Below are 12,714 nucleotides of genomic sequence, written 5' to 3' on the forward strand. Positions count from 1 at the left end.
TGTTTCTTTCTACTGATGTGGTTGTTTTTAAGCCTTCCCTCCTTGAACTCCTTCCTACTGTTTTTTGTTGTTGCTTTGTTTCATTTTCAGATTCCGCCTTTCTTTGCCAGAGTCCAATCGCGGCAATATTGAGGTAAGAATCAGTGCTCTCCAAGTTCCCACCTAGGGAAAAATAAGAAATCTATATGGTAGCTGGATAATTGTTTTCTTTGCCTCTGAGTGTAGGCTTTGATTTTAAAATTCTTTATGTAGCTACACATCCACCAAGCCCATTAACCATTAAGCAAGAGAGGAATTCCCTTGTATATATTCAAAAAGACTTTAAAAAGAATTCAAAAGATTGTTAAGACTATGTAATGCTGGGGGAGGAAACAGACATTCTCAGGAACATGTCATTTTTTGGATAAAATAATCCTCTAGAGTTTACGATTCAGACTACCAAAGGATGATGCTCTAAATGAATTGTTAGGCATGGTTCAGTTTGTTTTTCAAAGGTTTTCTACCCATCTCCTAAAATTAAGTTAAGGCTGGTTGCGTAGATGCCTCTTTGGAGGGGTCTAGCTTGGTGACCTCCTAATTGGAAGAGGTCATCCCAACATACAACATGGAAACCCTATGCCCCAAGCCTCAGGAAGATCAGCCGAATCAACAATTTGTGTCTCTACCCTATCTCTACAAGTCACTTATGTTATAGAGAAATGATTCTCAGTTAGGGTCAATTTTCCCCTTCAGGAGCATTTAGCGATGTTTGTAGACATCTCTGAAAAAAAATGACAATGGTGTAGATAAGGAATTTTATATCATATTAACTTGTTTAATCCTGGCAAAACCCCAAGGGATTAGTATTATTATCTTCACTTTATGGTTGAGGAAACTGAGGCACAGAGAGGTTAAGGAACTTCCCCAACATCACACAGTAAGGTGGTCAAAACAAGAGATACACCTAGGAAGTCTGCTTCAGAGCCATCCTTGCTAAGCTGCAAAAAGGTTCTTTTCTTATTATTGCTAAGCATATAGGATGCTTAAAAAACATTCATTGAACGAACTGAAGTTCATCATAGTCTATTTGTTTTTAATACCTGAGTCTTCCCAAGAACCAGCAGTTTGCTAAAGTGAAAGTCGTTCAGTCATGTCCAGCTCTTTGTGACTCCATGGACTATACAGTATATGGAATTCTCCAGGCCAGAATACTGGAGTGGGTAGTCTTTCCCTTCTCCAGCGGATCTTCCTAACCCAGGAATAGAACCAAGGTCTCCTGCATTGCAGGTGGATTCTTTACCAACTGAACTATGAGGGAAGCATTTTGCTAAGATTATACAACTACTTAGTTTATTAAAGATAAATTGCATGTTCTGGTGGTGCCATTGACTATAGAGCATAACATAGGGAAACTCCTGTGACTGGAGTTCCCAATAAATTAATGAAAGACCACTAACTGGAATATCTATTGGCCATTCTAGATTGTCTTACTTGATATCTAAGCTGCCACGTTTACTGCCACTGTGTGGTCCCTCTGCATTTGCTGTCACCATGATCCAGTGTAGAAAGGGAAGAAATGCCCATCCTCAATAAGGAAAAAGATTAGGAAACCTGGGAAAATGGTTTTCCATAAAATAGCTTTCCGTGTCTGGAAACCTAGAATATGTCTGTGGGGAGATGCTGATTATTGCTGCCCATTCTGATAAGGTCTGGGAGAGTGCATGTCCAAACCAGGCATCATACTTTCAAAATACCCTCATTTAACAACTGATCCAGTTTCCCCTTTCATTTTAGGTCTTGAGGTTTGAGAACATTCTGTCCTCCATTCTCCACTTTGGAGTCCTCCCACTAGCCAACGGTAAGGGAATCTGGGGAAACAATGTAACTCGGACACTGGTTACATGTTGGGGATTGGCCGGGATTTTCCATCCTGAAGCTTGTACTTGCTAATATGTTATTATGAATCCAGGCCAGGGCCAGAATTGACAGAGTTGATACCATCAACTATATGGCTTCTAAATTAGATATTCCAGCTTCAAGCCTTGTAGCAACCCTACTTGCAAGCAAGAACTGCTAACTCTGGTTGAGCTAAGGAAATTAAAACCATTCTCCTTAGGCAGTCAAGAATCTCCTTTGGGTCAGCCAGAAATGAGATGAAGCTCTCTTGAGGGTGTCTCTGTGGTTCTTATGCAAAGATCACCACTGGAATAGACAGTGGAATGACAATCCCAGACCTACACTGCAATTGTTCACAAATGGTAGCATCTTGAGTGCGGCTTGGTTAAAATATGTTTTGTATTGGAGATCAAAATATTCTCAGGACCCACTGATTAAGGTATTTTCAAAATATAAATTGGATGAATTGCTATCTTTTTTTTCTGCCATCCATATACACATAGTTGCAAGAACATTTTTATTAAGCACAGACTAACCATTCTTTCAGGAAAATGCTAGGGATATATCAGAGAGAATTGAAGGCACAGAACCAGGAAGAGTGGAAGGATAAATTATCAAAAAGTTTTTTGTTAGTCTCTTACTAAAAAGTTTACCAAATCTTCCATTCCGGTGCCCAATTATTTCACACCTTATTCTGTATTTTAGCAAAATTACAGCAAGGATTTCCTCTACCCAACCCACACAAAATCTCACTCGTCAATTCAGATATTGAAGTTCTTGAGGTAAGAATTATCAGTATTAATTGCGCCATTTCTTTTCATCGTAGAATGCACCTCTTCCTATTTTTCTTACTTTTTGTTTTATTTTGTTCTGCTTTGTTTTTTCCCAGCCCAAGGAATTTTATAAACAAGATATTTAGCTCTTAAAGCTCATAATTAGTAATGAAAAGCCCTTAAACTTGAGTTTAAAAATCACACCAGAAAAAAAAAAAAACACATCAGACCAAATCTGATTTCCCTGTGAAGCCAAGGTTATTCACACCACAGTACAAGAAGATGCACCTGTGCACTTTATTTTATTTGTTCCACAAGATATGCTGTAAGGCTGGGATTGTGAATCCCATTTTATAGATGAGGACAGGAAGACTCAGAGAGGTGAAAAGGTTTATGTAGCTGGAAAGGGCATATTTGAGACCAGATTGGCTCTTCTGATTCCCTTAGTAAGTAAACTTTGGCCTGAACCAAAGACACTCCTCTGGGTTCAGGGATCTGCTGTAAGTCGTTTCCTGGTTAATCATTATTCACAAACTTCAGAATACCTTATTTCTTCCCTTCTGGGGCTTTTTGGTTTAGGGAGGTAGATGTTAGAATCCGACAGAATTCTCCAATCCTATATACTACTCTGCACCCCCTGTTCCCTCCCCATGTCCCCTTCTATAATTGCTTAAGTCGCACAAGGTGACAAGAATCCAAAATAGCCTGTTCCCCTGTCTGAGACCTTGACAAGGAGGTGGGGGTAGAGGAGGGTATGATATAGTAGGACCCGGTAAAGAAGCCCCGTCCCCCTCACCCTTCAGGCAGACTTAGACATCCTATGGCAGCACACCCCCAAGTTTGACATCGTCTTCGTTGTTGCATCCTTTTCAGGGTTTCCTTTTGATCTCCACCGACCTGAAGTATAAAACATCAAAGCAGCAGCCAGGTTTCCATGGTTGGGAAGATCTGCACCTGATAAGTGGACAGTGGAGCGGGAAGCCAACCCCATGATTGCCTGTTTAGAGTCCACTCCAGGAAGCAAATGGCCCTTAATCCCACAGCTCCTATAAACCCAGGGCTGGAAGACAGTACACATTGGAATTGTAAAGCCCTTGTGGAACGCCGGAAGTTTTCTTTCTCAAGGCCTCAGGAATATAGAGGGAGGCAAACTGGGTGAAAGGGTTAAACCAGGCTGTGTGTGTCCCCACGGGCGTGGAGGGGTAGCTGTTGGAATGTGCGTTCGTGTTTGCGTGCCTGTTGTGTGCTCCTGTGTCAGTGAGATTCTGTGGCCAAGAACAAGGTATGTATTACTTCTAAGGTCTGTGAGAAGGTCTCAAATACAGACTTGCATCAGTTGTTATCAGCGGAGATCCCTTCAGCCTCTTCAGCTTTCTAGGGTTCCCTCCTCCCTGCATACTGGATTTTATGTTTTATATTTACTGCTACTGTCTCCTGTATTTAATTAAAATTGTTTTCTATCAAAGTAAATTTTGCCTTTTCATTTGCAAAGTTTCTTGTCCCTGATTTTTTTTTTTTTGTAATAAAATAAGACAGGTAAGAAGAGAATATAGTGTCCTTAAGGGTTTTTTGTTTGTTTGTTTGTTTTTCTCTCCTACGCTGCACGGCCTTCTGGCTTGTGGGACCTTAGTTCCCTAATGAGGGATGGAATCTGGGACCTCTTGGAAATGCAGAGTTCTAACCACTGGACCATCAGGAAATTCCCTAGTGTTTTTAATACTACCACAAACTGAGCTTGTACAGATTTCAAAACTTGATTTAAAAAGGGAATATGTTCTCTCTTTGGAGAAGGCAATGGCACCCCACTCCAGTACTCTTGCCTAGAAAATCCATGGACAGAGGAGCCTGGTAGGCTGCAGTCCATGGGGTTGCTAAGAGTTGGGCACAACTGAGCGACTTCACTTTCACTTTTCACTTTCATGCATTGGAGAAGGAAATGGCAACCCACTCCAGTGTTCTTGCCTGGAGAATCCCAGGGGTGGGGAAGTCTGGTGGGCTGCCGTCTATGGGGTCGCACAAAGTCGGACATGACTGAAGCGACTTAGCAGCAGCAACAGCATGTTCTCTCTTAGATGTGTCTGGAGAGAAACAGTGATTACAGGAAACTCTACAAATTGTATCACTTTAAGTTTTAGGCTGCTTTCTCTCTCAAATTAAATGAAATGGCAATGCAGAGTACTAGATAAATCATAGATAGATTAATGTTGTTGGAGCAACAAATCAATGGGGTAAAATTGGGGCAGAAGAGGAGGAAAGGGGAACTAAATAGAATCCACACTTTGCTTTTGTGATGCTGACAATCCAGTGGGGGAACAGAAGACAGCTGTTTACTGGAGGGCTTACCCAGTATTTAATCTTCACGATCACTTGTGAAGAATTATGATCCCATTTTATAGAAAAGGAAACAAAAATTATTAAAAAGAGATTTATCATACAAAGCTAGTAAACAGCAACAGTAAAAATTCAATCCAAGCCTTTCTGATTCCAACGTCACTGTTCTTTACATGAGGTAGGATTAGAAATAGAAAACACTTAAGGCTCATTTATTATTGTGAAGAAGAGGCAGTGTGTATAAAAGCAGGTTCATAGAGTACTTAGTCATCAGAGAAGACTAGGCTGGGAAGCCCTAGACATCCATAACAACTGCCATTTACTCATCTTTGTATTGCTCATCTGACCTCAATAGATGTCCTTGTCAGTGTTGTTGGAATAAATGATAAACTGTCATGTTTCGTTCTTCGGAATGCTCTTTTCTGACTTAAGTATTTAATGTGTTCACAAATTCGTTTTGAAACATTACAAAATTTCCATTGTGGTATCTGTTTAAATGTTTCTCTTTCTCAGCTACAGACATCTCTTTCTCCCTCACTCAGTTCAGTTCAGTTCAGTCGCTCAGTCATGTCCGACTCTTTGTGACCCCATGAATCACAGCACGCCAGGCCTCCCTGTCCATCACCAACTCCCGGAGTCCACCCAAACCCATGTCCATCAAGTCGGTGATGCCATCCAACCATCTCATCCTCTGTTGTGCCCTTCTCCTCCTGCCCTCAATCTTTCCCAGCATCAGGGTCTTTTCAAATGAGTCAGCTCTTTGCATCAGGTGGCCAAAGTATTGGAGTTTCAGCTTCAACATCAGTCCATCCAATGAACCCCCAGAACTGATCTCCTTTAGAATGGACTGGTTGGATCTTGCAGTCCAAGGGACTCTCAAGAGTCTTCTCCAACACCACAGTTCAAAAGCATCAATTCTTCGGCGCTCAACTTTCTTTGTAGTCCAACTCTCACATCCATACATGACTACTGGAAAAACCATAGCTTTGACTAGATGGATCTTTGCTGGAAAAGTAATGTCTCTGCTTTTGTGGGGTGTAAACTCCAAGTTGTTCATGGGGTTCTCAAGAATACTGAAGTGGTTTGCCATTCCCTTCTCCAGTGGACCACATTCTGTCAGATCTCTCCACTATGACCTGCCCATCTTGGGTTGCCCCACGGGCATGGTTTAGTTTCATTGAGTTAGACAAGGCTGTGGTCCTAGTGTGATTAGACCGACTAGTTTTCTGTGAGTATGGTTTCAGTGTGTCTGCCCTCTGATGCCCTCTTGGAACACCTACCATCTTACTTGGGTTTCTCTTACCTTGGGCGTGGGGTATCTCTTCACGGCTGTTCCAGCAAAGCACAGCCACTGCTCCTTACCTTGGTCGAGGGGTATCTCCACTTTGGCCACCTCATGCGAAGAGTTGACTCATTGGAAAAGACTCTGATGCTGGGAGGGATTGGGGCAGGAGGAGAAGGGGACGACAGAGGATGAGATGGCTGGATGGCATCACTGACTCAATGGACGTGAGTCTGAGTGAACTCCGGGAGTTTGTGATGGACAGGGAGGCCTGGTGTGCTGCGATTCATGGGGTTGCAAAGAGTCGGACACGACTGAGCGACTGAACTGAACTGAACTGAAACTCCAAGCTCAAAAGAATTGTTGCTTTTGAACTGTGGTGTTGGGGAAGACTCTTGAGAGTCCCTTGAGCTGCAAGGAGATCCAATCAGTTCATCCTAAAGGAAATCAGTCCTGACCCAGAGGGATGGGTTGGGGAGGGAGGTGGGAGGGCAGTTCAGGATGGGGAACAGGTGTACACCCGTGGCCAATTCATGTCGATGTATGGCAAAACCAATACAACATTGTAAAGTAATTAGCCTCCAATTAAAATAAATAAATTTGTATTACAAAAAAAAGGAAATCAGTCCTGAATATTCATTGGAAGGACTGATGCTGAAGCTGAAACTCCAATACTTTGGTCACCTAATGGGAAGAACTGACTCATTTGAGAAGACCCTTATGCTGGGAATGATTGAAGGCAGGAGGAGAAGGGGACGACAGAGAATGAGATGGTTGGATGACATCACCGACTGGATGGACGTGAGTTTGAATAAGCTCCGGGAGTTGGTGATGGACAGGGAATCCTGGCGTGCTGCAGTCTATGGGGTCGCAAAGAGTTGGACATGATTGAGCGACTGAACTGAACTGAAACTCCAAGCAGATGATTCCTTGGAACAACTGGACCTGATCCAGATTCAGTGCGTTTTTCAATGCTGAATGTGAATGTGAGGTTTGCTCAGTTATGTCCAACTCTTTGCCACCCTATGGACTGTAGCCTACCAGGCTCCTCTGTCCAATGCTGAAAAGCACTTCCAAAACGAAAGATAACTAGATCATACTAAAAAGTACTGGATTTAGCTTAGCTTTAGCGTGGAAGAGACTGACTAGTTAACATCCACAAAGATAAATGCTAGAGGATGGTCTATCTTAACTAGTAAAGGAAAAAGAGAGAGAGCGCGCGCGATTGATACAAGTTTTGAACCTCGGCGCTTGCCGTCGCCCACCCTGCTGCGGAACCGGCCGCGCCTGCGCGCTGAGTGCCGGAAGGCGGTGTTTAAGTCAGCGGGACAACGCGGCCAGTGGATTCTCAAAGGGAAGCCGTGAGTTTTCGCCACCATGAGTCGCAGTTATAATGATGAGCTGCAGTTCTTGGAAAAGATCAGTAAGAACTGCTGGAGAATCAAGAAGGGCTTCGTGCCCAACATGCAGGTGAGGCGGGGGAGCAGGGCCCGTGGCTGGGGTCCGTGGCGCCTCCCTGCCCACCCGGCTGGGCCTCCTCCAACCCCTCCAGACCCCTAGCGCGCGGGGGCCGCCCTCGTCCCGCCGCCAGCGGATTTCCTCTGGCGTCCACCCCAAGTTCCCCTCCGTCCCATGAGTGCTTCCTCCGTGCCGACCCAACGTCTCCGGTGGAGACGTCCCAGCACGGTGAGGGGGAAGAAAGCGGAATGCGTCCAGCGCATCCACATAAATAAGAAACTGGCCTTTGCGAAGCGTTTTCACACAGAAGTCTCATAAATGGACCGTTGCTGAGCCTTGGAGACAGCAGCGGTCTTCCACTAGGTGCTCAGCAAGTCCGGAGTGGAGTTGCTTGGGCCAAACTCCGCTCCTCTGAGTCATGCTGGTCATTCATGTAACGTTTACGGACCTGTATTCACTGTACCGAGTTTTTAGTTCACTGTACTGTTCTTTGTGGGTTTTTTTTTTTTTTTTTTAATTTACAGGCAAAGTTTTAATAGAACAGTCTTTCTTCTCGAAACAGACGAGAAAGGTCACAGGGCGGGGTGTTTTCTTTTTCACAGGCACTTGTCAGTAGGGCCTGGAGGGTCAGTCGATTGCACAACTTCTTTTACTCACCTAGTAGAAGCTCAGCTAAGACATGGTGTCCAGTTCATGTCTTCGTCTGACAGGATGATGTATTCCCGACGAAGACTTGGGACCCTGATACTAGAGAGTTTGAAAACCTGGTCTCTGTTATTTTGGGGCTTCCTTGCCATTTGTGTTTACTGTCTTTCATTAAAGTGAAGAAAGAAGGCATTTGTGAGGTTTTGGCGCATATGTTCTTAAATGGCTTTTGAAATCCCTTTAGATACCCTGCAAGTGTACTGAAGGTTTGTGATTCTGCGTCTTGGTAAAAGTTCCTGAGAGCCACTCCACTGTTTTACTCAGTATTATTATTGAGTGTCCCCTATGAACAAAGCACTTAGCTAGACGCCGAGGGGAGGAAAAACCCATAGCGGTAAACCTCCTTTTTGCTCTGTTTTTTCCCCTTGGTAGCGACTTCACTTTCACTTTTCACTTTCATGCATTGGAGAAGGAAATGGCAACCCACTCCAGTATTCTTGCCTGGAGAATCCCAGGGACAGAGGAGCTTAGTGGGCTGCCGTCTATGGGGTCGCACAGAGTCGGACACGACTGAAGCGACTTAGCAGTAGCAGCAGGAGCAGTTTCTTTTTATGGAATCCGGTTCTCTGAATGGAGTAGAAAATAAAAAATCATACGATCATCCTAAGAGGATTGTGACACACATTGTCATGTTTTGACAGCAGTCCTAGCTTAACTTTTAATTCACACTCTCCTGCTAATTCTGCATGGGAGCAAGTCTGATTTTGCTCAGCACTTTCCATTAACTATTGAAACAACACTTTGCTACCACCTCTCCCTTGGGAATGGAAAGTTGAAACATTGATATATTGCTCTTAAAAAGTTACTGACCTTTATGCTAGGCTTGTGTTGAATTCCCATTCTCTTAAGAGTAGAGAATTTAACGCTTGAATTCTCATCTCTCTCTTAATCTCCATTCCTCTCACAAGAACCATGTGCTACACTAAAAATTTCTCTTTGTTCCTTAAAAACATTTCTCTCCCATCTTTATGTCATCTTTCCATTCAGCTCCTAAATATGTTGCTGTTCCAGTAATGTCTTTTGTCTTTAAAGAGCCAGCTCAGTGTTAACAAAGGGAACAAACTGTGAAGCCCCCCCACGCCCCCACCCTAGACTGTTGAGCCCCTTCTACATCAGATTTTTCTGTAGAACTCTGCTTCTATTACAGCACTGGCGTCATTGCACGCTCTGCATGTTCTAGTCGACCACATCCTAGACTGGAAGCTGCACAAAGGGACAACCCTGCATCGTTTCTGTCTCTCCCCTACTGTGCAGTACAGTCCTGACACATAATGAGTCCTCAGTAAGCGGTGAATAATAAATGCGACCCTTTAGAAAAGTGTGCTGGAGATATTCTCCATCAACTGGTATTGTTAGTCTCCCAGTGGTACGATGCAGAAGTTTTCCTTCTGATAAATCAATTTCCTTGTCCAGATGATTATTAAGTCTTTGGTTCTTCACTGCTTGGCAGATCCTTCATAATATTTGATCTCTGATTAACCTGTTCTCACCTTTGGTGTTACATAAGTATATCTTCCATTGTCTTGTGTGTGCCTCTATCATCAAGCTTTTTTATTCTCTTAGAATTACACAGATTGTAAAACTAAGCTTTTTTTTTATTCACTGTTTACATAAGTACAGATTTGTACTTATCAAATCAAAACAGAGGACAGTAAAGTGTAGTGTGCTATTGTCTTAGACATGGAAAAAGTATGCTTAGGTCAGATGATTGCATTTGTATGTTTAGATCTGAGCTTTTGATTCTTTTTTTTTTCCAAAACCTACTGATGTTTTAGAAGCACAAGAATACTGAGACCTTTGGCCTTAGTGAGAGCATTGTTGGAAGACTTTTCTTAATCCCACATGCACACAAAATATTTTACCTGTTGAACTTTTAAATGTGGCTTATGAGAGTAGAAGAATAAACAAAATGATTTGTGGAACATTGTAAAATACATTTCAAAGGTATATTTAAAGATGGGAACATCTTGTAAGAAGTTTTCTGCTATTTAAGGTAGTGTGAGAGTATTTTATGAAGAGTAAAGCAAAATAAATATTGTCTGCAGTGTTTGTATTCTATCCAGTACTTGTATATCAGGTCCGTGTGCTCTGACATAATTTTTCCCTTTCTTTGATACCAGGTTGAAGGAGTTTTCTATGTGAATGATTCTCTGGAAAAATTAATGTTTGAAGAATTAAGGAATGCCTGTCGAGGTGGTGGTACGTAAATTATAGAGTTTTACATGTGGCAGTACAACTAGTGTATACCTTGTGGCGTGAAAATGGTAACTCAAATAATTATAATTTAAAAATACAAAAGTATTGTCGAGGAATGATCAAGACTTGAAGTGAGACAAAAGCCTGTTACTTATTCGTGATCACATTTTTGGCCGCCTGAGCTTGTAAAGCACTTTAGCTGGATGGACCTGGTTGGTTTTGCAGCCAACCTCTGACAGTTACAATAAGAACAACCATTTACTGTGCACTTACTATGTAAATGTACAGGCATTTACATAGCTTATGGCATATAATTCTTGGACTAACTCTAAGAGGAAGATAACTCCATTTTACAGATGTTTAAGTCAAGGCTCGGTGAGGTTAAGTCATTTTAGTTCATCCAAGGCTATAGTTTCTCAGTAACAGAACCAGAATTCAGAACCAGTTGTGTCTAATTACAAAGTCAGTATGCCTTTAGTCTCACTAAACTTCAGTTATCTCATCCATAAAAAAGAGTTTATCACACCTATCTTGCAAGACTACGGGCAGATATAGAGATAAATGTATAACATTCTGATGATGATGGTGAAATAGAAATCTAGTTTTAACCCTCTTATTTTTTAGGTCAACAAACCTAAAATAAATTTCACCACTGTCTCACCAGGGCATGCTGACTTGTCTAAAAAGATGTGCTGATATTACAACCCCAGATCCCCTGACTCCATGCAGTTTCACAACACTTCCTAATTGCCCTTTTTTGTCATTTAGAGTAAAACTGTTTTGTTTTTGTTTTAATAAATATTATGAACAGTTAATGCTTTTTTTATATTGACAACATAATGTGTAATGATTATGTTGCAGGCAACCATCATAGTCTGCACAGAATACTGACGGCGTGTTTGTAATTAGTGTGGTTGCCCTCACTGCTTTCCTGTGTGTGTGCTGCCTTCTTTCCCACTTATTCTCAAAAACACTTATGAAAACTTTGTTTTTGTAGTCCTAACCACTACCCCTTCATTTAATCCAGTCTAGAAAAGTGACTATATTTCTGCCAAAAATCCCAAAGAAAGGCAATGCCAAAGAATGCTCAAACTACCGCACAATTGCACTCATCTCACATGCTAGTAAAGTAATGCTTAAAATACTCCAAGCCAAGCTTCAGCAATATGTGAACCATGAACTTCCATATGTTCAAACTGGTTTTAGAAAAGGCAGAGGAACCAGAGATCAAATTGCCAACATCCACTCGATCATCGAAAAAGCAAGAGCGTTCCAGAAAAACATCTATTTCTGCTTTATTGACTATGCCAAAGCCTTTGACTGTGTGGATCGCAATAAACTGTGGAAAATTCTGAAAGTGATGGGAATACCAGATCACCTGACTTGCCTCTTGAGAAACCTGTATGCAGGACAGGAAGCAACAGTTAGAACTGGACATGGAACAACAGACTAGTTCCAAATAGGAAAAGGAGTCCATCAAGGCTGTATATTGTCCCCCTGCTTATTTAACTTATATGCAGAGTACATCATGAGAAATGCTGGGGTGGAGGAAGCACAAGCTGGAATCAAGATTGCCGGGAGAAATATCAATAATCTCAGATATGCAGATGACACCACCCTTATGGCAGAAAGTGAAGAAGAACTAAAGAGCCTCTTGTTGAAAGTGAAAGAGGAGAGTGAAAAAGTTGGCTTAAAGCTCAACATTCAGAAAACTAAGATCATGGCATCCAGTCCCATCACTTCATGGGAAACAGATGGGGAAACAGTGGCTGACTTTATTTTTCAGGGCTCCAGAATCACTGCAGATGGTGATTGCAGCCATGAAATTAAAAGATGCTTACTCCTTGAAAGGAAAGTTATGACCAACCTAGACAGCATATTAAAAAGCAGACACATTACTTTGCCAACAAAGATGCGTCTAGTCAAGGCTATGGTTTTTCCTGTGGTCATGTATGGATGTGAGAGTTGGACTGTGAAGAAGGCTGAGCGCCGAAGAATTGATGCTTTTGAACTGTAGTGTTAGAAAAGACTCTTGAGAGTCCCTTGGACTGCAAGGAGATCCAACCAGTCCATCCTAAAGGAGATCAGTCCTGG

The 12,714-nt window shown here is 42.2% G+C and overlaps 2 protein-coding genes across 3 annotated transcripts in view; both read left to right on the forward strand.

Moving 5' to 3' along the window:
* BPIFC (BPI fold containing family C) overlaps positions 1-4,123 on the forward strand; it is a 57,265-nt gene extending 53,142 nt beyond the window's left edge. For both annotated transcript variants that reach the window (XM_070370205.1, XM_070370206.1), the window contains 4 exons: positions 91-133; positions 1,774-1,837; positions 2,581-2,657; positions 3,522-4,123. In XM_070370205.1, coding sequence (XP_070226306.1) covers positions 91-133; positions 1,774-1,837; positions 2,581-2,657; positions 3,522-3,641 — 304 coding nt within the window. In that variant the 3' untranslated portion in view covers positions 3,642-4,123. The remainder of the gene's footprint in view (positions 1-90; positions 134-1,773; positions 1,838-2,580; positions 2,658-3,521) is intronic.
* Positions 4,124-7,564: 3,441 nt separating this feature from the next.
* RTCB (RNA 2',3'-cyclic phosphate and 5'-OH ligase) overlaps positions 7,565-12,714 on the forward strand; it is a 28,691-nt gene continuing 23,541 nt past the window's right edge. Inside the window, exons 1-2 of the mRNA XM_005911857.3 lie at positions 7,565-7,731; positions 10,545-10,623. Coding sequence (XP_005911919.2) covers positions 7,639-7,731; positions 10,545-10,623 — 172 coding nt within the window. The 5' untranslated portion in view covers positions 7,565-7,638. The remainder of the gene's footprint in view (positions 7,732-10,544; positions 10,624-12,714) is intronic.

This window comes from Bos mutus, chromosome 5 (genome assembly GCF_027580195.1).
Source record: "Bos mutus isolate GX-2022 chromosome 5, NWIPB_WYAK_1.1, whole genome shotgun sequence".
In the NCBI taxonomy this organism is placed as follows: Eukaryota; Metazoa; Chordata; class Mammalia; order Artiodactyla; family Bovidae; genus Bos; species Bos mutus.